This window comes from Schistocerca gregaria, chromosome 1 (assembly GCF_023897955.1).
Source record: "Schistocerca gregaria isolate iqSchGreg1 chromosome 1, iqSchGreg1.2, whole genome shotgun sequence".
Lineage (NCBI taxonomy): Eukaryota > Metazoa > Arthropoda > Insecta > Orthoptera > Acrididae > Schistocerca > Schistocerca gregaria.
Window position 1 is genome coordinate 293,511,677 of NC_064920.1, and position 27,540 is coordinate 293,539,216.

Below are 27,540 nucleotides of genomic sequence, written 5' to 3' on the forward strand. Positions count from 1 at the left end.
ATGGAAGAACAACTGACGGTTACCATAGTGGGCTATTTGACAGACGTACCCCGACATTCTCTTGTAGTGGTTTTCGGAGAACCTGTATTATCAAGGTGGCTTGGCTAGGATTTAAAAACAACTTCTCTTAAAGAGCAGTAGGATCTCTTAACTACTGAGATTATTCTCATCTTAACGTAAGCTTTAAGAAGTAACCAGTCTCTGAATAGTATATGCATTCGTACTGTAAAGTCCGTCTGTTAGCTCAGAAGGAATACTATAAGGAATACTATATTTTCGCACACATTTCGTGACAAGCATTTGTAACGTTTGCACATTCTATTAAATGTACACCAATTGTCATAAGAAGATAACTCATTGGTCCGAGATCTGTCACAACGTCTGGGTACATCTACGCACCTTCCATAAATTTTTCGGACCAAAACCTGGTCAGCAGCGTTAGTGATAGCGTCGTGAGAGTTTTGTCCTTCCGCTACTAAGGCAACAAGCTTCGCCTATTTCATGACTTCCGCCATCAAATTCCCTGATTGTTTAAGCGATTTAGCATACCGGTAATTTGTTCTAGATGTAACGATTTCTGTAATTTGTCTCGTTCTACTGATGCAATAAAAGTCAGTACAGTGTGGAACACACACACACACACACACACACACACACACACACACACACACCATTGTTTCGAGGCGACGAATGAAAATTTGTAACAAGGCTGGATATGGAACCTAGGTCTTCTGCTTACCAGGTAGATGCGATAACCACTACGCCAACGGGGTGCAGTGCCTTTCCACAGTCCAAATTTCCATTCACGCGTCTGCCCACTTTGGTATTCCCCTAAACTCGAGCAAGATTGCAGAAGCTCTCCAACTGTATTGGAATAGAACCTCAACATCGGCCGAACAGTGGGACCCCGACTGAAGCCCAGGTAGAGTTGCTTCGATCAAATGAAACTAACAATGGCGTTCGATTTTAGGGAGAACACGAAAGTGGGCTAATGCCTGAATGGCAATTTGAATTGAGGAGGGAGGCACGCTAGAATAGTCCGTGCAGTTATTCAAATCCACTGTGCCAGGGTGGCGCCGTGCGTTGCGCATCGGTCTAGTAGAGCACGGGACCCGTGGGGGTCGAATCCCAATCTTGGTACAAATTTTCGTTCTTCGCTTCAGTCTTCATATAAACATCATTGATGCTTGAAACTAAAAAGGTCTCTGGGACCGTATAGTTCAATTTGAAAAAAATACAAGAACTTCCAATCCCCAGTTTCTGACTGGCGTTTTTGGGAGGTTTTCCTTGATTGTCAGGCAAATGTGAGGACTGGTGATCCCCCCTCAAGTATTCCATGTCCTCTGCCCCAACTCCGTGATGTGATTTGACTGGAAAGAACCAAACGCTCTATAACATCCCTCATTTCATACTCCTGTACGGATTGTTTGTGAAACTACATTAGGGAAGGCACTCTACAGGAGGAACTTATCTTTGATCTACTAATTTTACTGTTTAGGATAAAGCTGGAATTAGATCAGAGAAACTTTATCATTTCTGGTGTCAGTAAGGTAAGGCACTACTGGGTACTAACCGAGCACGTATGCGACGAGGAAGACGCCGGATGACGTCATACCGATGATGAGCCGCATGAAGGCGAACGAGTAGTACTCTGGCGCGCCGGCCACCATGAAGCCGGCGGTCACCTGCAGCACCAGCGACACGAGGAACACCTTGCGACGGCCGTACCTGCAAATATAGTTTCGTCTCACGGCTGCGTCACCAGGAGCGTGACTCTGCAAAGTCTTCAGTTACGTTCTATATTTTCCGAAGTGTTACACGTACGAATATGACTGACGCATGAATAGAACCATGAACTGCCCAGATTGCGTTACCGTGCAGTGCCTTGAGAATGTGGCATCAAACCAAGAAAATAAGTTTTGAGTGTTGGATTCTACAAGATGTTTACCTGTTACAACTGTGCAGTGTGCATTGAATAGGAACTGCGGAAGAGAATGGCCATGTAAAAACACCATAGTGTATTGGTATCGACAATATAGGGACACTGGTTGTCTGTAAACAGCAACCTAGTGGCCGACCAAGTGTGCCAGAAGCCATATGCAGAGCGCGAGGATAAGTTTCGTACACACTCAAGCAAACTACGCACATTATTTTGCGACGGTGCCTATAAATTTGCATCACAACACAGGAAGCACTTGAGGATGGACATTTCGCCTCCAGGTTGATATTTAGTGACGAAGCAACCTCCCATTTATCTGGAAAAGGTAATCGCCACAATATAAATGTGTAGGATACTGAATATCCTCATGAAAAAAAAAAGGATTGGGAAGGAGGTTGGCCGTGCCCTTTCAGAAGAACCATCCCGGCATTTGCCTGGAGTGATTTAGGGAAATAACGGAAAACGTAAATCAGGATGTCCGGACGCGGGATTGAACCGTCGTCCTCCCGAATGCGAGTCCAGTGTCTAACCACTGCGCCACCTTGCTCGGTAGTCCCCTAGATTTAGAACTACTAAGACCTAACTAACGTAAGGACATCACACACACCACGCCTGAGGCAGGATTCTAACCTGCGACCGTAGCAGGCGCGCGGTTCCGGCCTGAAGCGCTTAGAACCGATCGGTCACAGCGGCCGGCCATCCGCATGAAACTGACGCATGAACGAGATTTGGGAAGGCGCTGTATGGGCCGTTTTTCTTCTGCAAAGAGACTGTGATAGGTATCTCTCACCTTAACACATTTCTGTTGCTGTTGTTTTCAAACTGACTGCTGAAATCGAGAATTTCACCTCCAATCAAGGTGGGGCGCTCCCTCACTGGAGCATCCGTGTTCGTCGCTTCATAAACGACGAACTTAAGCATTTTTGGTACGGGCATAGTGGTGAAGATGACGAGGCTCTGTTTCCTTAGCCCCCCAGGTCACCTGACCTAACGCGTTGTGCCATTTTCCCTTTGGGGTTCCATTAAGGGCCGTGTTTACATATCGGCACTGCCAACAAGCCGGCCTGTGTGGCAGAGCGGTTCTAGGCACTTCAGTCTGTAACCGCGCTACCGTTACGGTCGCAGATTCGAATCCTGCCTCGGGCATGGATGTGTGTGATGTCCTTAGGTTAGTTAGGTTTAAGTAGTTTTAAGTTCTAGGGGACTGATGATCTCAGATGTTAAGTCCCATAGTGCTCAGAGCCATTTGAACCATTTGAACTGCCAACAACACTGGAACAGCTCAAAGAATGCATCATTGTTGCTGTGCTGACCATTTATAGGATGTTGCTTCATAAGGCATGGAAGGAAGGTAACTACCGCCTGCACGTGTTTCGTGTAACCAGAGCGGCACTCTTAGAACATCTGTGGAGTGCAAAATGCAAACTTGGTGGGTTTACAGTTCTACTCATGCAGCAATCAAATTTGTACATCTAATTTTTGCGAAAATACTGAGCTCTAGAAACTAATAAATCATTTATAGTATAAATTAAATTTCCTTTTCTTTATGTCTGTGGCCACAAATTTTTTGTCACTTATAGTAGTTACAGTAGTTAACATATTTTAGAGATAGGGCAACCGCAGCTACAGTTTCATATGGTAAATGCAATCTTCCACACTGGCTGATAAACTTTTAGTAAGAGTCACAACTGGTTTCCCATAATTGGGGATTTTCTTCATTTTGCAGGTTTTTCTTGTTTTTAAAGTCATGGTGTGACAAAAAGAATGCTTAGAAACAAGTCCAACCGTTCAATGCCGAAATCAAACCAACAGCACGCTAAAAGCGTTTGTCTATGATTAAACTGACTGGGATCGCGCTACACCATGCCGTAGATATCATTGTAGAGTGTACGGCGGTACACTTCTGTGATGTCTACGGCGTGGTGTAGCGCGAATCCAGTCAGATTAATAATTTTAAAAAACCGCTTTTAGCGTGCTATTGGTTCAAATGGCTCTGAGCACTATGGGACTCAACTGCTGTGGTCATTAGTCCCCTAGAACTTAGAACTACTTAAACCTAACTAACCTAAGGACATCATGCACATCCATGCCCGAGGCAGGATTCGAACCTGCGACCGTAGCAGTCATACGGTTCCGGACTGCGCGCCTAGAACCGCGAGACCACCGCGGCCGGCTGCTATTGGTTTGATCTTGACGATGAACGATGGGGCGTGTCTCTATGCTTTCCATTTGCCGCGCCACGACTACTTAAAAAATTGAATAATCGCCTGAAAATGCATCTCCAACGATGCGGAACTGATCGTGACTTTATTAATAAAGTATTTTATCAGCCAGTGCGGAAGATTTTATTCACCATCACAATAGTAATCAATAGCGTGAATAACGTGCCAATTATGTTTGCTTCAAATATTCTTTTTCTTAGTTCCAAAATTCTTTGTTGACCAGTGAAGTTTTGTCGTTGATGTGGCTTAGTCGCGACATCATCGGAGATCACAGTAAAGGAAACTATAGACACACGAATTGTCTTTCGATATATAACGTTTCAATCTACACCACTCGTACATAGTCCAGTGGTGGTGTATTTGCACAATAAAGACCGAACGAGATGCTGGAGCACGTTAGTCAGTTAAAATTATCATGTTGATTTTATTACTGGATTGGTGAATAGGTTCGCAGCGTTTTTCAATAACTTTGACGGACACAACAGATACACGTAGCAGAGGCTTCATTCGTCAATAATATATTCTCCTTCACTATTTACGACAGCCTGCCAACGCTGGGGTAACTTTCAGATTCCACCTCAGTAGAAAGCACGTGATTTTTAGGCGAAAAACTCTTTGAACCATGCTTGGAGTGCATTTTTGTCCAGATAGGGAAGCTCCACGAAGGTGTTTCGATAGAGAGCGGAAAACGTGAAAATCTAAGGGCGCAAGATCGGGTAAATAAGGTGGGTGTGAAATGACTTCTGATCCCAGCTTCTTTATAGCGGTTTGTATCAGTCTAACAGAATGCGGACGGTCACTGTAGAGGAGTAGCGTCACTCCATGCAGTCTTCCTGGCCGTTGTTCTTCCATTGCCTCTGCAAGACCTCAGTTGTTCACAGAAAGTCAGCAGTGATGGTTACGTCTCAGGGAAGCAGTTCGTGGTACGACACACAGTAGCTGTTTGACCAGACGCTTAACATTATCTTCTGTGGATGTGCGTAGACCACTGAGCTGCTTTTTTGGTCTCAACCGTTCCTTTCTTTTTCTTACGTTAGCATAAAGACACCATTTCTCGTCACCAGTATCGATACAGAGTAGGAGAGGTCGGTGGTGTTCACGAGCGATTCATGATCAGCAAGCAGAAATGCACACAAGGCCACCCGCTGATTTTCGTGATTTTGGCCAAGAACATGTGGTACCCATACACCGAGCTTTTTAATCTTTTGTATGCAAATGTCGCACGTTGATGGAATTATAATAGTTCATCACATTGCCGGTCCTCGAGTACACTAACGTGGATCATTGTGGATCAAATGCATTTTTAAGCGATCTTCTTCAAGCCGCGAAGGTCTTCCTGAACGTGGAGAGCCACTAACGTCAAAACGATCCTCCTCAAAACGAGAAAAACAGTTTCTTGTCGTGCTCTGTCGAATGATATTATCCTCATACCCGTCAGAAATGTTACTGGCAACATCCACTGCTGTCACCCCTCTATTGATTTCAGATAACCAAATATGCTGGAAATCTTCCAATTTCTCCACTTGGCATTCCACTTTCTAGTATCCACAGCTCCGCTATCTGTAAATGAAAAAATAACAATATCTAGACTCAAAGAGCAACAGTGAACAGCCAAAAAAATGACAATCGATAAATATCCGCATATCAACCGCAATACCAACGTGAAAAAAACTACGAACTTGTACAATAGGCATAATTAGTCACTGGTTTGAGTAAGATGAAATGGCAATGACCCATGTACGCGTTGTTACCGCATAATCTTGTCATTTCGAACAGATGGTGAAGCCGGATTATGTCTGAATGCCGTATGAATTAACCGATTCGGCGTTTAAACAATTAACGGGTTCAAATGGCTCCGAGCACTATGAGACTTAACTTCTGAGGTCATCAGTCCCCTATAACTTAGAACTACTTAAAACTAACTAACCTAAGGACATCACACGAATCCATGGCCGAGGCAGGATTCGAACCTGCGACCGTAGCGGTCGCGCGGTTCCAGACTGTAGCGCCTAGAACCGCTCGTCCACCACTTTCGGCTAATTAACGATATCCACATGCTACACCATGTACCGTAGAGGAAGTAGATCATATTGTATCGAATATACATGTGAAAATGTGATACACTGCACGAGATTATAATTTGGAATTCCTGAACAAAATAATGACGCTGGTGCCTGAAAGACGTCCGACGTAATGAGAGCACGCAACACTGCTGGCGGTGGATGACGCTACACAGTAGACAGCGCTCTGCCATGTCCAGACTTCAGTACAGCTTAGCGAATGCACTCACTTGTCGGACAGGGCACCGAACGTCACTGCTCCCAGGAGAACTCCCAGCATGACGCACGCGTCTGCGGTCGCTCGCAGCCACTCCCTGCCGCACACCAGGTCCCACTGCAACACGATACACGGACGCCTGAGGCCAGGAAAACACGTGACACTGTAGTACGCGGGTATCAGTGGGGTACTCACGTCGGTGGTCGCGCTGCTGGAGATCTGCGAGGTGTCGTAGACGTAGGACTCGCAGGGCACGGAGACGTTCGAGGGCACGCCGTACTCGAAATACTCCGCCTCGAAGTCTGCGTCGAGGCGTCGGCAGGAGGACCAGGCGTCGGCGCGCTCGTCCCAGGGCAGCGTCATGTTGACCAGCGCCGCCGGCAGCGAGTACTCCGGGTCGGGACCCTCGTACGGCAGCCGGCACCTGCGCAGGTTCAGCGTGCGTCCCCACTACTACCACAGTCTTGCACGGGTATTCGACCGCATGATCGTGTGTGTGTGTGTGTGTGTGTGTGTGTGTGTGTGTGTGTGTGTGTGTGTGTCGTTACAAACGAGCTTTTTCAATTTTTGGAAATCTGCGGTTATCTAATCGGTTACACATTTCTACTACCAGGTGTCAATAATCGATCGTGATGAAACTTGTGCGGAAATGGGGCAAAGTAATGTTTTTTCCTCACTTGTGCTCAATTAGACGTAAGGGGTAAAACATCCCGAAAGGCAATTTGGCATAGTAGATGTGAGGAGAATATCTATGAAACAATTATATATATACACTACTGGCCATTAAAATTGCTACACCACGAAGATGACGTGCTACAGACGCGAAATTTAAACGACAGCACGAAGATGCTGTGATATGCAAATGATTAGCTTTTCAGACCATTCACACAAGGTTGGCGCTGGTGGCGACACCTACAACGTGCTGACATGAGGAAAGTTTGCAATCGATTTCTCATACACAAACAGCAGTTGACGGGCGTTGCCTGGTGAAACGTTGTTGTGATGCCTCTCCTAAGGAGGGGAAATGCGAACCATCACGTTTCCGACTTTGATAAAGGTCGAATTGTAGCCTATCGCGATTGCGGTTTATCATATCGCGACGTTGCTCCTCGCGTTGGTCGAGATCCAATGACTGTTAGCAGAATACGGAATCGGTGGGCTCAGGAGGTAACGGAACACCACGCTGGATCCCAACGGCCTCGTACGCCTAGCAGTCGAGATGACAGGCATCTTGTCCAAGATGACAGGCGTCTCGATCCCTGAGTCAACAGATGGGGACGTTTGCAAGCCAACAACCATCTGCATATCAAAATATTCATTATTAGTGTAGTTATTTATTTTGCTTGTTTTGAATTGTTTGATTACGTTTTATATCATTTTTTTGTTGGAAGGAGTCTGAGAGAAGATTTTCAGATCTACACTGAAGCGCCGAAGAAACACTATAGGCACGTGCATTCAGATACAAAGATGAAAACAGGCAAAATACGGCCCTGCGGTAGTAACTCCTGTTATAAGACAACAACTGTCTATGGCAGCTGTTAGGTCGGTTACTGCTGCTACAAAGGCACGTTATCAAGATTTGAGTGAGTTTGAACGCGCTGTTATAGTCGGTGCACGAGCAATAGGACATAGCATCTGCGGGGTGGCGATGAAGGAGTGATTTTCCCGTACGATCATTTCGCGAGTGTCCCGTGAATATCATGAATCCCGGAAAACCTCAAATCTCCGACATCATTGCGGCCGGAAAAAGATCCTGAAAGAGCGGGATCTTCGGCGACTGAAGAGAATAGTTCAACGTGACAGAAGTGCAATTCTTTCGAAAATTGCTCCAGATTTCAATGTTGGGCCACCAACAAGCGCCAGCGAGCGAACCAATCAACTAAACATCGTTGATATGGGCTTTCGTAGCCGACGGCCCACTCGTATACCCTTGATGACTGCACGACACAGCTTTACGCCTCGTCTGAGTCCGTCAACATCGATATTGGACTGCTGACGACTGGAAACATGTTACCTGTTCGTAAGAGTCTCGTTTCAAATTGTATCGAGCGGGTGGATGTGTACGAGGATGAAGACTGCTTCACGAATCCATGGACCCTGCATGCTAGCAGGGGACTGTTCAAGCCGGTGGAGGTTCTGTAACGGTGTGCGGTGTGTGCAGTTAGAGTGATATGGGACCCCTGACACGTCTTGATACGAGTCTGACAGGTGACACATATGCAAGTATTGTGTGTGATCACCTGGATCCATTCATGTCCATTGTTCATTCCGACAGACTTGGGCAAGTCCAGCACGACAATTCGACACACCACGCGTCCAGAATTCCTACGGAGTGGCTCCAGGAAAACTGTTCTGAGTTTAAACACCTCCGCTTATCACCAAGCTCTAAAGACATGAAAATTATTGAGCAGATCTCGGATGCCCTGCGGCGTGCTGTGTTCAGAAGAGATCTCCACCCTATCGTACTCTTACTGATTTATATACAGCCTTGCATGATTCATGGTATCAGTTCCCTCAAGCACTAGTTCAGACGTTAGTCGAGTCCATCCCACGCCGTGTTGCGCCACTTCTGCTAGCTCGCGGGATCCCTACACGATATTAGGCAGGCGTACCAGTTCTTTGGCTCTTCAGTGCACTTCTGATGAATGACTTTTGTGATAATCTCCGCCTGAGAATAGATACAAATAAGCGGTAGTCACCAGTACATAATTATTTTCACCAACGCTTACCAGTGTACTGATATACGCCGGATACAAATCAGGATATTTAGAAGATCACCTGTTACAGTTTGAAATCCTGCTTAAGTTTGTTCTCCACTATGCAAATTATGTGAAGAAATTTCTTTCATTTTATGTACGTCGGGTAAGAAAATTTTGTGTGTTAAGCTTTTGTTTACAGATCATTGTTTCAGTTATTTTCTATCATAATGAGTTATTTTCAATTAATAAAGTTTATGTATATGAAATGGTAAACAATAGCAAACAGTGAGTGAAAAACGTTAAATAATTTAAAACATAAAATAAATTTAACTCAAATAAATACCACCACCAACAATCAATGTTAAGATATTTTAGTTACGTTTTTTGAAAGCACTCTTCCAGCACACTGTGTACAGCTTATTTTCCGAAAATGCTATTTCAGAAACCAGCCTTATTACACATCCATTTATGTAGTTTGAAAGCTACTTTATGTATGTTGTAACAAAAGTATTCAGTTTGCAAACTTAAAGCTGGTAGGATATTTTGGAAACTTTGAAATGTTTACAAAAACAGATTATACAATTTTCAAGAACGTTTCAGTTTATGAGAAACGTATCTTATCTTTTCCCTTCAAACCTAACGTGCGAAATTACCTCTCAGGATGTGTTTCATCCCATAAAAATTAAACTGGACACAAAACAAAAACACGTATTGTATTACTGTGCCCCTCTATACAGCTGCCTAGTTACAACAATATCGTTTATTGACATTTGGGTACGTTCCCTTGTAAGTACCAACCGTTTATAATTAAAGTCCTGATTTTCTACTGTTTCAGCGCGGACTGTGTACATCGCAGGATGCTTAAGTACCTTAATCGGTGCGCTAGCGGAGTAAGCTGAAAAAAATAGTTTCACTTTCTGCCAACAGGTAATAATACGGCGCTATAAGCAGTCAGAACGTGAAATGTTTCCTGTTTTTATATCAGTAGGCTGTTTGTCGGCTGTCAGTGTTCTCAGTACCAGTGACGTTCTCAGTACCATTTCAGCCTATCTTAGCCTTCCATTCACCGTCCCAACAACTGACATCCCATATTCTTTCGTTTTCGTATAGCTTTTGATTATTATTTACAAATATTTAAATGATGCGACAGCTCCAGAACTTTACACGTCATCCGGTAATCGTGTACTACCGTCCTTTTGCCTTTTTAATGTGAACGTTATGAAACGTCCCCTTAGAAAAATTAATGAATTACTGTGCTGATAAAGCCCTTACGTTATTTGATTTTCAAATAGCTGAGCAAAACTGAACGTACTTCAGACATTTCTCTCTTTACTTATTCTGATCATCACTAAACTGACACACAATATTTACAGCGCAACGCAATCTGACTTTCAAAAATCCCTACAAAAGTATGGCCCTGACTAACAATAATCTATACCTTTCATCAATCACTTACCTCACAAAAATCTTCGTTGCTCGAACTACTGTAATACAGCGAGCGCCACTACTGCCAGCTAAATAAAAGATTCCAACTACTGAAGGCACTAACTACTGATTTGCATAGTTAGCAAATGACAGATTTTGATCGAGAGCAAACAACGTATTTACCTTAATAGTGTTCAAAAGTCAGTATATATATATAGCAGTTCATGACATCCAGTCTTACACATTTACTGTCTCTGATGGACACACGTCCAGATCATCCGCTCTCAAAACTCCGCCAATTCTCTCCCCACATCCACCACTGCTGGCGGCTCACCTCCAACTGCACAACGGTACGCGCTGTTAACATCCAACTGACCAACACTACAATGGCGAACATTCCAACAATACCAACCAGCCACAGACTGCACACAGCACAGCCAGTGATTTTCATACAGAGCACTACATGGCGTTACCAACATAAAAACCTAAACAGCCTACTTACAGTTAATCTACTTATTTATCGGCCTTAGTTACACCAATAGAGCCAGGATAAACACACAATATCACAGAAAGTTAAAGCAAACTGGAATTCGTTGGTGAATAGCACAGATAACGTTATCAGCAGTTAAAATATGTGATGACGATGACCATTGGTTTGTGGTCAACTGCGCGGTCATCAGCGCCCGTACACCTTCCCAATCTGTACTCATTCCATTCTAGCCAATTTCATGAATGATGATGGAATAATGAGAACAACACAAACATCCAGTCCCCGGGCAGAGAAATTCCCGAACCGGGCCGGGAATCGAACCCGGGACCCCGTGATCCAGAGGTAGCAATGCTAGCCACTACACCACGAGCTGCGCACGCAGTTAAAAATAACACGAACAGATATACACTAAAGTGATAAAAGTCGTGGGGTACCTCCTAATATTTTGTCGGACCTCTTTTTGCACGACGTAGTGCAACAACTCGATGTTGCGTGGACTCAATGTGTCATTGAAAGTCCCGTGCAAAAATACGGAGCCATGCTTCCATAATTGCGGAAGTGTTTCAGCTGCAGGATGTTGTACTGAGCTGACATATCTGTGTGTCCCATAAATGTCCGGTGGCATTCGTGTTGGGCGATTTGGGTGGCCAAATCATTTGCTCGAATTGTCCCAAATGTTCTGAGATGGCGTATTGTCATCCACAAAAATTCCATCGTTGTTCGAGAACGTGAAGTCCATGAATGGCTGTACATGCTCTCCAGGTAGCCGAGGGTATCCATTTCCAGTCTATCATCAGTTCAATTGGACCAGAGCACGCTGTCCATTACATGTACACACAACCGACTTCATTATGGAGCCAGGAACAGCTTATACAGTGCCTTGTTGACATCCTAGGTCCATGGCTTTGTGGTGTCTACGCCACACACTAACCCTACCATCAGCTCTTAACAACTGAAATCTGGATTCATCTGACCAGCCATGGTTTTCAGTCGTCTAAACGACATGACCACGAGTCCAGGAGAGACGCTCCAGCGATGTCGTGGTGTTAACAAAGGCACTCGGGTTGGCCGTACGCTACCATAGCCCATTAACGCCAAGTTTCGCCACACTGTTCGTCTTACGTCTCACATTGATTTCTGTGGTTATTTCACGCAGTGTTGCTCATCTGTTAGCACTGACAACTCCGCACAAATTCCGCTGCTCTCAGTCATTAAGTGAAGGCCGTCGGCCTCTGCGTTTTCCGCGATGAGAGGTAATTCTTGAAAAGTGCTATTATCGTTATTTTCTTGACACTGTAGACGTCAGAATACTGAATTCCCTTGTAAGATGGCAAGAACTATGCCCCTTACATGAAGTCATTAAAGATCAACTAAATCACGTTGAGCGAACAGTAGGGCTGAACTAACATGACTGACAAGGTACAGTGCATCTTATAGAGGGTATAGTATGGACATATTGGAATAATTAATGTCAGGTGATGGTTTTAAAGTAATTCACTCGACATGAAAACTCTGTGGAAACGCGTCGATTTACTGGAGGCTAGTTTATCCCAGGGAAGTATACAGAGTTGACCGTGGACGGCTGGGGAGCGGCGAAGGGAAGCGACAATAGGCAGCTTAGGGCGGCTCAAGCTCTGAGGAAGCGGTAACGAGGTGTGGCCTCCAGCTGCTTTAAGATGAGTGACCGTGAGTGGGTGGGTGGTTGACCCCATACTGGTGTACCGAGAAGCAGATGGAGAACTTGTACGCTTGTTGATAAATGTCCATTGTCGCATTTTCAGTAAAACGTGCGAGTAAGCTGCATAAAGCTACAGAGGAGCAATCAACAGAAGCGTGTTCGTGACTATAGCAACTTCACGCTGAATTCACGGTCCGCAGAGTCTGAAGTAAATCAGGTGAAGAGCGACAGAATGAAATACGCCGGCCTCTGATGGGAACATAGGACCGAGAAATTTGAAGTACTCTCCTGGGAATCAGAATTCCGGAAAAATTGGTGTTTTGTGCAGACGCTAACCTTGGTGGGTGGCCTGGGAGGAGGTAAATAGCAGAAGTTGAGAGGAAGGGAAATTTTGTGGGAATTTGTTCACTTCCCAGAGCAGGCATTGGTCGGTGCCGGGAAGCGACGCATAATTAACGCGACTTGCGCTGCAATTGGCGTAAGTGATTTTGCTGTAGGGGAAACCTAGGCGAAGAGCGGACTGGGAGAAGTCCCCGTAGAGATCTTCCGTTCCCAGCTTGCCTAGAGTGTGGACGTGGTGTTCTTTACTCAGCTTGCCTGAGAAAGATTGAGCACCTCTGCAGTTTAGGACTTAGCAAACGGAACGATTGAGCTTGGAGACAGGAAGTTTTGGTTCAGCTATGTACTGAGCAAGATAGCTAGGAGTGAAGAGACGAGCGCAGCCTTGCAGCACCACGAGGTCGGCCGACGTCCGCACTATGACGCAGCTCCGCCACACTGTATTCGGTGAATTTGCGCCCGCTCCGGCCACTGATTAATTTGTTCGATCATGTCTGCAAAGTTTCCACGAGGGTTTCATGGGCCGTGTACTGTAGAATTCTTCTCGCACTTTGCATTACGCCTGGGTCAGTAGATAGGAATTACTTTTGAGTTGTGCGCGTTACTCTACGCAAACGCAATTTATTACCACTGCCTGGTAGGAGAGTCATGTAATGTGATGATTGAAGGTTGTGAGTTAAAATAAATTTGTGCTAATCGACTGCATCTGTTTTCAATCAAGTAGTTGAAATCCCAAGTCATTTTCTTAATTTTATGTTCAACATTTGCATCTGTGCACCCCCTTTTAATTAAAAGTGATCAATTCTAAATCAATTAATGTCAACACTGTCACCGCAGTTTAATCAGGAGTCACAGGGCCTTATTACTTTCTTTGCGTTATCCGATATTGCGGCAGTTTTGCACTCTCCGTTGATCTGTTAGTCAATTAGCTGGGGTGAACACACGCCAAAACCAGATAAGTGATGGGTGGCGTGTTACACCCTAACAATTTACGAAATGGAACGTCCCTCTGTGTTCAGAGTGTTAATTCCTGTCGTGGAGCCAGAATCCCGTCGTAAACCTTTTCACATGAATTATCTGATCAGAAATGACGTCTCTTCTAATGCACTGCCCTTTTATACATTATGTGCGCGATACTACCGCCACTGTATACATGCAGTCACTGTCCCACGACTTCTGTCATGAGGTCACATTTCGGCATACCATTGAGCTTTCAGTAGATGGGCTTGGTCTTGTTTGTACCAGGTCCCCTTAAGCATTTCTTCGGTCTAACACATTGTTCCATTAGTTTTTGGCCATGTCTCTAGCTACTGCAAGAGGTCATCCACTGGGATGAATCGCTCTTGGACGCCACTTGTCTTTCCGTCCTTATCCTTACAGCATTATCTTGCATTTAACGACATTTAGAAAGTGGTGTCAGTCGTTACATCATGTACATTAACTAATTCGTTTTTCATTCCCTTACAGATGTCCAATGTCGATACTTCATTATAGATAGTAACATTATCGCAAAAGAGCAGGAAGAGCTGTTTGATGGATATTGGTAACATCAGCGTTCCTATGTTGTGTACCTGGAACACACGATGTTCGTTTCGTTTCAGTTGAATATTCGTCAGTCAACATAGCATATTGGCTCTTATCAGTCCAAACTCCATCGAGCCGGTCGCGTTCCTAGGAAGACACTACTACTGCACCTTGATTATTACAGAGAGTCTAACCATCCAGCGGCAATCTAGGAATACGAAGTTTACAGTGCTGGAGTGATTCTGCTGCTTGCGAGATGTCTTTGTTAGGAAAACTAGCTGTGTTTCGCACGCTGATTCTATACAGGTAACATTAATATGTTTGAGTTCGGAATGCGCTCTGTGCTTCTGCATTACTAGAAATTTCAGGGTATTGCTGCGTAATCGTGTGCCGTTTAGTATCCTTACGCGTGAAGTCAAATATAGAATTTAATATTTGGTATTTCTATCTATTGTGTAAGTTTCAAGAACAGCTCGTCCGTGTCATACTGGATCAAAGGTTAATATTCCCATTCTGCCTTAAGCAGTGTTTACAAGATATCAAATTCAGGGTGCTATTTAATGTCTACTCCTAATCTGTAAAACACCGGTTATTAACCTAAGTCCAACATCAGTAGTTACACTTGTTCAAGTGAGTTTGCAGTGAGGTTAATGTTGGACCGCGCTGGACCTATTGTTTCTGCTTGCTGGTATGATCTTTACACCGAAGGAAAATGACTGATCGACTTGTACGACTTCTTGTATAATCCCTAATTCGAGTTTTATCCAACTTTCAGTTTCTTATATTTGTAGGTACGTGTGACATCTTTTTGCAAAAAACTGAGTTTCGTCCGCAGCTCATGGTTGTGCGGTAGCGTTCTCGCTGCCCACGCCAGGGTTCCCGGGTTCGATTCCCGGCGGGGTCAGGGATTTTCTTTGCCTCGTGATGACTGGGTGTTGTGTGATGTCCTTTGGTTAGTTAAGTTTAAGTAGTTCTAAGTTCTAGGGGATTGATGACCATAGATGTTAAGTCCCATAGTGCTGAAAGCCATTTGAACCAAGAACTGAGTTTCGAGAATTTTCTGCGGGAACTTCCGCTAGTAACTGCTAGTATTTTAATATTCTCTCCAAATATTCTATATCAGTCACTTTGAGTAATTGTTTCCTCTGATGGAAGGTGTTCGTTTGTCAATAATCCAAACCAAAAATTATAATGCTCCACTGTATTGCACTCAACGCGGTGGGCCACGTAATATTTACATTTACATCTACATCTACACGTAAGTGCTTGGCAGAGCATTCATCGAACCACCTCCACAATAATTCTCTGTTATTCCAAACTCGAACAACGCGCAGTAAAAAACGAACACCTATATCTTTCCATGCGAGCTCTAATTTCCACTACTTTATGATGATGAAAATCGTCAATGCATATGTACTTCAAAAGAGGACGGACAAGCGTGAAGATGATGATGGGTTTGTAGGGCGCTCAACTGCACTGTCATCAGCCCCAGTTACTACACAGCCCAATTCTTTTTTTTCACAGTCCAATCGAGTCCCCGGGCAGAGAATATCGCCAACCTGGGAGACAAGCGTAGTGTAGGCAGTCTCTTCAGTAGATCTGTTACATTTTCTAAGTGTTCTACCAATAATGCGCAGTCTTTAGTTTGTCTCCCCAACAACGTTTCCTATGTGTTATTTCCAATTTAAGTTGTTCGTAATTGTAATGCCTAGGTATTTAGTTGAATTTACGGCCTTTAGATTTGATTGATTTACCGTGTAACCGAAGTTTAACGGGATACTTATCTGAGAACGGACAAGACAATGGCAAACCATCTTCCTTAAGATCTTACGTAGAATAGGAAGAGTGCTTCCTGTAGGGGTCCCAACCCTAATAGCTTCAGTAAGGGACTAATATTGAAATTATGTTTGAGAAGAAGCCACAGGAGGTCAACAGCTGTTCCACCAACTCCGTATTTCAAATTGGGAACGATGCGCATAACTGGATGGTTTGCAGTATCGAAATAAATAATTTTATGCTACTGTGTACGAGTAAAGATTTCAAAATAATGTATGTCCAAATGTGGAACCAAAAGAACCAATATAAAAACGTGTCGTTATTCAGCCTTTTAGTGATTGTTATGGCAGACTGTACCGAACATAGGAACGCTGCGTTATATTAGTACTACTGCAGTTACTAGACAACTATTCCGTCTTTATCAATCGTACGGATCTTCGTCACGAGTGTCTAATATGCTTGGGAAAAACAGGCAGAGCGACAGCGGTAGCTAGATGTGTTTGTGTTTATCCGTTTAGGCAGTTTACACCGCCTCGTTGTGAAGCATTATGCATAATTCAGGACTGCTGCCCGTCTTCGCAATTGAATAATGAGTCTCCTCTCAATTGTCAGCTAGCGATTCATCAGCTCCCGGCCCTCTTAAAGCGGTCACGCTGTACGAGGTAGTTCCGCGGAAAAACACAGCACTCTTACTAAGGAATAACCTACTTAATTTACAAGGTACACTGTATTATGAGTCTAGTCACCACCACTACAAACCAGTTAGCCAACCAAATAGATCAGAACCCAGTGACAGCACGATAAAAAATAAATTACGGCGCAAGGTAGGCAAATAAGGGTAAGTAGGAACAAATTTTACTCCACAAGACTTTTGTGTAGTAAGAGTAACAACATACTGCATCATATGATAGCCGCGAACAAAGTAGGTTTAATTCCCATAACTCATAATAATGCACGTTTTTAGCCTTCGTCCAACGCGACATCATTCATTGTAATCTTTAAGAACTATAACGAGCCGTACATTGGGTTGACTACTGCATATTCATTCCCAGAATTGATCCAGTTTACAAGATGTCGGCAGGTACTTCCGCTAAACTGAGTGGATTTACTCTGTCGAAACAGGTCAGTGCAGTATGTTTACCGACAGTCTCCGCGATGTTGAAGACTAACATGGCTTTTTGCAACATGTCACAAACGATAGTGTAGTGGTAGTTTTACTTCGTTCAAACTAACGGATGAGACTTTTACTAAAGTCATTTCTGCCCGCAATAGCAAGCACCTTAGTATTTCTTTAGTTCAGAGCGGATGTGCGAAACAAGATATTCTGGAAATTTACTTTTTATGTATTTGTCTCATCTGGAGGAAGGAAGATTAGGGTTTTCTATACAATGATCCCAACCGAAGTGGTTTATAAATGCAATCCCTAGACGTTTCGTTGAATAGAAGGCTTTATGTTAGTGTAATTTATTACGTAGCCGAAATCTAACGAACTTTTTTATAGTACTTATGTCGAGCACCTCACATTTCTTGTTTTGGTTCATTTGCCACTTATAACGCCATACAGGCATCTTTGTATAAATTTTGCAATTCGCCTTGAACTTGCGATGACTTTTTTAGTCGATGTTCTGCAAACAGTCTAAGAGTACTGCTCAGATTGTAACCTACATCGTTTATACAGATCACGAACGGTAAGGGGCCTTTAACACTTTTTTTGGGGACCCTAGGTAACATTTCTGTTTCATTTTACTTCCCGCCAATTATTACGAATGCTGACAAAAATCATGGAATCAGTAGCACAACTTGGACAATACTCTGCACGCACGTAATTTGATCAGAAGCCACTTGAGAGGAACGGTGTCAAAAGCTTCCTGGAAAAACTAAATGTCACATAGCATACATAGCTGGAAAATACACGGAGTGGGTTCAGTTTCCTAGAGGAAGAGGTTTTCTTCCTTCAGGGACTTTCGCCCTTTTCGCTGCTGGTATGTGAGTTGTGTCGCGTGTGTATTTGTGGAGTGGTGATGAGGGTAATGGTCGAGTGTGTGGTGTGGTGTGTGACTATGAGAGAAAGGACAGGGTGAAATCTGGCGCCGGCGAATAGCACCAAGGGGGCCGCCGTGCTTGACATCGCACATCGCTACATTGTCAAGAGTGTCACATGCCGTCACTTCTTGAGATACTGTGGACACGTTTAGAATTCCATCCAGTACATTGGTGTATATATCGATGATCAGAAACTTCAAATCAATACCGCTCCTCCCCTTGTTAGCGGATTACAGCAGCATCAGTGTTCCGCCTAAAGGCAGGTTATCACATGGTAGTTCTCCAGGCTGTCCGGTCTTCTGCCATCCTCTTCAGGTCTGCATAATTTCCTCTTCCCTTTATGTCGTCTATCATCTTGTATCTCCTTCTTCCTCTCAGTCTTCTCCCACAAACCAATCCTTCCAAAGCATCTACAAGCAAGCACTCCCTTCTCAATGAATGTCCTAACCAGTTCTTTTTCCTTTCTCTTACAACCTTCAGCAGACATCATCTCTCACCAACCTTTTCCAATACTCTTTCATTACTCACTCTTTCCATCCAGCATATTCTCTCCATTCTCCTCCACATCCACACCTCAAATGCTTCTAACCTTTTTCCATCCTCTCGTCTCAGTGTCCATGTTTCTGCCCCATATAGTGCCACACGCCAGACAAAACATTTGCCAAGCCTTTTCCTTAATCCTTTATCTAATTTGCCACATAAGAGTCTTCTCTTTCTGTTGAATGCCTCCTTCGCTATGGCAATTCGAGTTTTCACCTCCTGGTGACATCTCAAGTCTTCAGTTGTTGTGCTTCCGAGCTATTTAAATTCACTTACTTGACTAATGGCAGATTGTCCGATTTTAATATTGGACAGTCTGCGTCTTGTACTAATAACCATACTCTTCGTTTTTGCTGTGTTTATTTGCATCCCATATTCCACACAAGCTTCATTCAGATCATTCAGCATGTTATTCACTGTCCGCTCACTTTCTGCCACTAATACCATGTCATCAGCAAATCTTACACATTCTATTCTCTTTCCACCAATACATATTCCTCTTTTCTCATCTAAGTTTTTCGCAACAATCTCTTCAAGGTATACGTTAAATAACAGTGGGGAAAGGCAACAATCTTGTCTAACACCTCGTCCAATGCTGCTTCCTTCTGACATTTCGTTTCCAATCCTTATCCTTACTTTCTGGTGAAATATAGATGTAAAATATTCCGGAGCGGAATACTGGCAGGGAAAATTTCAATTACCACCAGGGTTCGAAGCGACATACCTCTGAGAAGAGCCACAAATACGAGTGCGGTAGTGACCTCAGCTACGAAGTCTTTTAGCTTTCTGGAAATCTGAAAATATATATTTAACTCACTTAACACATCCTCAGTCGACAATACACATTACTTCGTATGAAAAAAGGGCCAGTTCCCACTCAAAAAAGATTTCCTGAAGCCGTGCTGCCTGTGTGTTTTTTTCCTTTTTGTACAATTTATGCCTTATTGTAGCAACTCAGGCTCATAATAACCATTCAAAGTGACAATCGCCGGCCGTGGTGGCCGAGCTGATCTAGGCGCTACAGTCTGGAACCGCGCGACCGCTGCGTGGGCAGGTTCGAATCCTGCATCGGGCATGGGTGTGTGTGATGTCCTTAGATTAGTTGGGTTTAAGTAGTTCTAAGTTTTAGATGACTGATGATCTCAGAAGTAAAGTCCCATAGAGCTCAGAGCCATTTGGACCAAAGTGACAATCATTTGTCTCAGTGGATGCATTTCATTATATACGATTGACAGCACTTTACTCTAGGCTCAAAATACTCTTAGTTTAGTTTTGCCTCTCTGCATTCGGTCGGCTGTGATACGCCTCTAACTGCTGCCCCAAGAGTGCTTTTTTTATACTGTGGGTTTTTATTTTTTACTTTTTTTTAAAGAAGCACCTCACGGTTATCTATTTGTTCGCCCATGTGATCCAAGACCATCATCCCAAATTCTGCTACGAGAAAAAATTCTGTGTCAAGTACCTACCTTAGCTCCTTGGGGCTTGCGCGAACCGCTTTCTAGTACGTGATTTTACGCTGGTAAATCTCTTCCATTCAACGTGATGACTATTGTGAAACTACTCACTATATATTCTTTCGGCTTTTCAGGCGCTAGATCCTGCTGACTAAACATTGAATGGTCAGCTGCACCATGGTTACATCAAGGACGAATGTGTACCTCTTCTCTATATAAAAAAAAAATATCAGCGTCATTGAGACAGTCACTTGAAGGCACTTGTTCGTCATGAAACGTAAAGAGATTACAAACAAATGTCACATATGCACTGCTCACCCATGACTCCTTATCGATTGAAATGTTCATTTATGACAATTCCTTGTTTCAAGAATTCAGTTCAGAATGTTGTTTCCCTTCCTGTCGTCGCGGCGTCATCGTTTTTAGTCAGAAAACTCGTTAGCTGCAGTTCTCTACGCTGTTCTACCCTGAGTAAGACTCGTCTCTTCGTAGCTCTCGCTGTATACACGCATTTGACTTATTTACTATTATCAAGTATTGATTCCTCTGTAGATTGTTTACCTTCCACACTTCCCTCCACCAGCAAATTAGCTTTTCTCAGATGTTTCAGGATGAGTTCCATCAACTGATCTCTTCTTTCAATCAAGTTGTGCCACAAAAATATATTTTCTCCACAATTCTGTTCAGCACCTCTTCACTAGTTATTCGATCTACTCAGCTAATCTTCCTTCTCTAGTATCACGCCTCAAAAATTTTTGTTTGCTTTTGTAAACTACACTGAAGCGCCAAAGAAACTGATAAAGGCATGCGTATTCAAATACAGAGACATGTAAACAGGCACAATACGACGCTATGGTCGGCAGCGCCTGTATAAGACAACAAGTGTCTAGCGCAGTTATTAGATCGGTTACTGCTGCTAAAATGGCAGGTTATCAAGTGGATGGAAGTGGGGATTTTCCAGTACGACCATTTCACGATTGTACGGTGAATATCAGGAATCCATAAAAACATCAAATCTTCGACCGGAAAAAGATCCTGCAAGAGCGGGATCAATGACGACTGAACAGAGTCGTTCAACGTGACTTGAAGTGCAGCCATTCCGCAAATTGCTCCAAATTTCAATGCTGGGGCACCAACAAGTGTCAGTGTACGAACTATTCAACGAAACTTCGCGATATGGGCTTTAGGAGCCGAAGGCCCACTCGTGTACTCTTGACTGCACGACACAAAGCTTTACGCCTCGTCCGAATCCGCCAACATCTACATTGGACCGTTGAGGAGTGGAAACATGTTACCTGATCGGACGAGTATCGTTTCAAATTGTATCGAGCGGATGGACGTTAAAGAGTATAGAGACATCATGAATCCATGGACCCTGCATGTCAGCAGTGGACTATTCAAGTTGGGGGAGTATCTGTAATGGTGTGGCGCGTGTGCAGCTGGAATGATATGGGACCCATTATACGAGTCTAACAAGTGATACGCATGCAAGCAAATAGTGCGTCTGATCACTTGCGTCCATTAAAGTCCATTGTGTTTTCCGACGGACTTGGTCAATTCCAGCAGGACAATGCATCACTCCACACGTCCAGAATTGCTGTAGAGTGTCTCCAGGAACACACTTCTGAGTTTAAACACCTCTGCTGGCTCCTAAACTCTCCCTACTTGGACACTGTTCAGCATATCTGGGACGCCTTGCAACGTGCTTTTCACAAGAGATCTCCACCCCTCGTACTCTTGCGGATTTATGGACAGCCTCTCAAGATTCATGGCGTCAGTTCCTTCTAGCACTACTTCAGACGTAAGTCGAGTCTATGCCACCTCTTGTTACGGCACTTCTGCGGCTCGAGGGGGTCCTAGACGTTATTAGGCAGTTTCTTTGGCTCTTCAGTGTATTTACCGTACACCTTTACCCTTCTGTACGGAAGTGCAGTACAAGAAAATACCTTCAGTGAAGACTTTCTAACAAATTTATATTGGTTTTTAACAGAGCTTTCTTTTTCAGAAACGCTCTTCTGCCTGTCGCTAGTCTGCTTTTTAAACACTCTCTGCTTGAGCCATCTCAATTTTCTTTACTGACATGATAGTAAAACTCTTATTATTTTTTAATGTCTCGTTTCCTATTTCAATTCCTTCAGCATCGCTTGATTTAATTCGTCTACATTGTAATAACAAACACTTATCAAGACACTAACAATTCCGTTAAACGGTTCTAACGTGTGTAGCTGTCTATGACAAAATGTCGCTGGGAAATGTACAGTTTATTTATTCTCCTTAAAATTTGATTCCCTTTCTAACTTTGCTCTTTAGTTTCCTTTACTGCTTACGCAGTGTATAAATTGAACAACACTGGGGACAACCTTCAACGTGTCTCACTACCTTTTCAACTACTGCCCTTATAAGATATTCCACAGGCTGTGAAACTTCGATCCTAAAAGTTTGGAACACTTTGTACGGTGATATAACCATTAGAACGAACGTAACGCACCCTTGTACGTATATTGTCTCGTCTTTAAAACAGACACGCAATTTTAGTATAGTGGTGTGCACGTAAAAACGCAGGTGGTGTGGTAATTCAGCCAATTGCACCACTCTCCGTAGGGTGCCTATCAGGTCCTTCTAGACAATGTTGATCTTCATATCAGTTTCAAATACAGTGTCGCTAGTGTCGACAAAAATGGCGAAACACACACAACACATGGTCGGATGTTAATGTTATTTTGTACATTTACACACTGTCGACGCATGGGTAAATCGAAGTAAGCGTTCTCCGTGAAAGGTATAAATGTCACTGTAGTGCTTTAGTTTTGTTTGTGCTTGGTGTTGTGACCAGGTCTGGTGGGGCACTTAAGATGTATGAACGTTAAGTGCTGTGTGACCGCTCTGAAGGGCACAGACACGTGTAGTCGCATAACATGACGCTGTCAGCGCCTGACAAAAGTTCAAAACAGGCCTCGTTGTTGATCTCTATTTTGCCGACTGGTCGAATCGTGCAATATCGAAGTTTATGGGGCAGTCATATGTGACAGCGACCCGATGTGGACAGCATGGGAAGAATCCCGTCAGCATGTCTGACCACATCAAGAGAAAAATCACCATATTTTGCATCAAGCACATGGTAATCCCTTCAACATCTGTGCTCGCCACCCGAGAGCAAGTAATGGTTCTCTGTAACATTCTGTATCAGCCTGCACCATTGATCGGAAACCAGCAGCAGCCAACGAAAGAACTGCCGTCCCCTGCATAGGCTGCTGTTGACACCATAATACAAATGGCTGCGTTTAGAGTAGAGTTGTGACAGGGGAGCATGGACTGCTGATGAAGGGCGTTGCATTGTGGTCAATAATGAATTTTGTTTCCGCATTACCATATGTGGCCATCGTAGGCGATTATGGTAGGAACCTGGGGAGAATTCCCATTTTTCCATTGTCTTGGAGAGGCACAGAGATGTTACTGCTAACGTCACGGTGCAGGGAGCCATCGGAAATGACTTTAGAACATGGCTCGCAGTCATTGAGGGAACTCTGACGGCATCACAGCACGTCACAGGTATGTCGCGTCCTTATGCGTTACTTCTCACGTGACAGGATCGTGATGCCATTTTTCAACAGCACAATGCTTGTTCAAACATGGCACTAACAGATGTGTGGGTGATGTTGAGGTATTCCGGGGCCAGGAATCTCCCCAGTAGAACAAGTGTGAACCAACTCCGAAGTCAACTGCGTCCCCAGTGGCAGCATCTGGGATCTCGAGGTCCAGTTGCACCAGTTGAGGGCCACCTTGTCACGGGAGGCTACAACGACTTCGCAACACCCTTCCCAAACCTATCACCGCGTCCAGGCCTGAGTGACTGCAACGTCATTCTGGGGAGCAGATTCATAGTAGCGAGGTCTTTGCAAGTCTGACAATTTTGTAATCGGTGAAACAACTCTTACGCTCTCAAACCGTGAAGTTGCACTTCGTTTTCTCCTCCCCTTCTGGGTGCTACACCTTTTTTTTCTGTCGGCAAATGCATGTTGAAGTTAATAAACTCTATAGTGTTCATTAGGAGTGACGTAAAGCAAACACGACGAACATTAATAAGCTACAGCGACTGTTTTGATGATATTGGGTCTGGAGGGCGCTCCACTGCGCGGTCATCAGCGCCCGTAAAAAGTCCCAATTGTTACACAGTCTAATTTTTTTTTTCGCAGTCCAGTCTAGCCACTGTCACGAATGATGATGATGGAATGATGAGGACAACACGAACACCCAGTCCCCAGGCAGAGAAAATGGCCAACCCGGCCAGGAATCGAACCCGAGACTCCGTGATCCAAAGGCAGCAACGCTAGCCACTAGACCATGAGCTGCGGACAGCGACTCTTTTCATAGTACAGAGATTTACCTAGGGAGATTTACAAGCAGAAACAATGGTCCGTAGTGATGCTTATCCCGGGGCTGCCATTTAGCAGGAATTTGAAGGGCTAGAGAGTAAGGTGTGGGCAAGAGAGAGTACAATGACGTTTCGAAGTACGAAAGCGGTTTGGCAAGTCTGAAAAATTTCCAACAAATAATGTTATATTTATGTTGTGTTACCATGGCTGGCAAGCTTAATTATTCCAATGATCTTATAAAGATTTTCAACAATGTACAGCGTACAGTTCATCGTTGACAGCAGTCTGAATTGATCAGTAGTCGACAGCGATTGAAAATGGAGTAACGGAGTTTTGTGCTGTTACTAAACAGTTTTATTTGACGGGCTGGACTTCCAGAGGAAGAATAACAAAATTGGATGAAGCTCACACAGACTGTGCACCATCATTGAAGACCATTTACTTTGGATTAATTAATTTAAACGTGACCGGATACGCACCGAAGGCCAAGCTCGGCCCGGCCGTCCAGTTGAAGTAAGGACGAAGGAACCATTGACAAAATGCGTGATATGACAATGCAAGACCGCCGAATAAAAATTCGTGAGATGAATTTAGGCGTCTGAGCTGGGGGGTACATAACGTCCCGTACGGAGAATTTGCTACGAAGAAGTTGTGCGTGAGGTGGGTGCCGCGATTGCTCACAGTCGAACGAAAGCGCGTAAGGTCCAACTTTTCAACATTGTGTCTGGCAGTCAAAACGGTGGACAAAGGCTGGTGAAAGTGCACCGAAGAAGCAAACATTTTGTCTGTCGGTGAGGATAGCCAAGGAATAATTTTCGCGGATTACCTGAAAAAGGCAGAGTCTTAACTGGACCGTATTAAGCTTCATTGTTGTATCGTCTGAAACTTGCGTTGGCTGAAGAAAGACCAAGATTGGCACGAAAAGAAGTGCTCTTTGATCAGGATAATGCACCATCCCCCTTATCAGCAACAACAACGGTGGAAGTTCACGAATCGGCTTTGAATTGGTTTCTCATCCCTTCCCTATTCGCCTGACTTAGCCCCCAAGTGATCTCTTCCTGTTCCCTAACTTGAAACTTTGGCTTGGTTGAAAAAAAGTTTCATCATGTAAGAAAGTGACAGTTGTAAAAAATGGCTCTAAGCCCTGTGGGACTTAACAACTGAGGTCATCAGTCTCCTAGAACTCAGAACTACTTAAACCTAACTAACCTAAGGACATCATACAACATCCATGCCCGAGGTAGGACTCGAACCTGCGACCGTAGCAGTAGCGCGGTTCCAGACTGAAGCGCCTAGAACCGCTCGGTCACCGTGGCCGGCGAAGTGATAGTTGTAATCAACCAGTATTTTGCATCGTCTGACAGAAACTATGTTTCTATGGGATGAAAAAGCTGGCGGATTGGTGAGCCAAGTGTGTGTCCCTCAAAGGTGACTATGTCGGGAAGAAAGCGAGTCGTTTAGAAAACGAAACATTTTCCTTGCCTTTTTACCAGACTTATCAGACTACCCTCATTCGACGGGCCTCTTTGCGCAGACCGCACCACGCAGCCGCCTTCTCGCTTGCACACCACAGTAGCCTACGGAACAGCTGCTATGAGTGGGTGAGGCAGGGCGCTTACCTGTGGAGAGGCTTGGCTTGCAGGAAGACGCCGGACAGCTTGTGCAGGGCGCAGGAGATGGCGGGCAGGCACAGCAGCAGGTAGATGCGCCGCTGGTAGCGGCCGAACTCGCCCAGCCGGCTCAACACCATCTCGTACGTCATGGCGCCGCTGAAACACGCATCCGGGCAGTTTATCAACACCTGTACAGTTATCAAGTCGTCCTCGCGTACTCCGTATAACGGATCTTTTACGTTGGGATAAATTTATTTTATTTTTTGTTAGATGTTTTCCTTAAATAGCTGAATAAATTGTAATTAGGAATAATTTAATTAAGCAGAGTAGAAAAGATAAAGTCAAAGAGATGTTCATTGGGCGGACATTGTCTTAATGTAACGTCATTGCGTTGTTCGATTGTAAAACAAGTCGTTTGTGTTCCGTTCTGATGTTCGGTCGTGCGCGTATCTGAAAGGAATTAATTCGGGGACTATAATAAACTTTCACATAATAGTTGCGATTCGATGTTCCGACAAAAGGGGTTATCGTCAGTGTTAATCTGAATTGTGGGCGACAGGATTAGTTTTGCCAGATACGTGAAAACGGACGTAACGAAAGTTGTTCGCATATCATCCTTGAACGTGACTTTATTTAATTAACGATTGCGGGCTCATTAAAAGCTATTATCTCATGATTAGGATCAATCCCTGTTTCCTCCTAGATAGTGATCATTCACTAACATTTACGTCATAAGAAAAAGGATTATTAATAAAAGTGATGTTAAATGACAATTATGTGTTATTTCGTTAGTGTGGAACGGACGTAAAATCTCTGAAATGACATTGATATATAATTTGTGCTAAATACTGAACTGAGATACGAATCAAATTGAAATTAATGAACATTTCATACTGAGACTATAGAAGCAGAAGCGCTTAAGGTTTGTCTTCTCTAAAATGGCAAAATAGGTAAGAACTTTAACTCAATAGTCGACAGTATGTATTGCAATGACATTAGCATTTCATACTTATTTTCACGACGCGCTGTTAAACAAAGGAAAGTTGAGTCTCTGTACGAGTAATAAAATTAAATCTAAAAACATAATGAATAACGGTGAACTCCGATTTAACAAACTGTATTGCGCGTCGTGTTCGGGCAATAACTGC

At 43.9% G+C, this 27,540-nt stretch overlaps 1 protein-coding gene across 7 annotated transcripts in view; it reads right to left on the bottom strand.

Annotated features, from left to right (window-relative positions):
* The window catches only part of LOC126341744 (organic cation transporter protein-like), a 220,562-nt gene that overhangs the window by 40,927 nt on the left and 152,095 nt on the right, over positions 1–27,540 (bottom strand). For 6 of the 7 annotated variants that reach the window (XM_050001803.1, XM_050001800.1, XM_050001799.1 and 3 more), the window contains exons 2-5: positions 26,399–26,548; positions 6,634–6,862; positions 6,452–6,555; positions 1,574–1,728 (exon numbers count right to left, since the gene is read on the bottom strand). In XM_050001803.1, coding sequence (XP_049857760.1) covers positions 1,574–1,728; positions 6,452–6,555; positions 6,634–6,862; positions 26,399–26,541 — 631 coding nt within the window. In that variant the 5' untranslated portion in view covers positions 26,542–26,548. Of the gene's footprint in view, positions 1–1,573; positions 1,729–6,451; positions 6,863–26,398; positions 26,549–27,540 lie in introns of all 7 variants that reach the window. The other variant, XM_050001797.1, reaches the window with a different exon arrangement.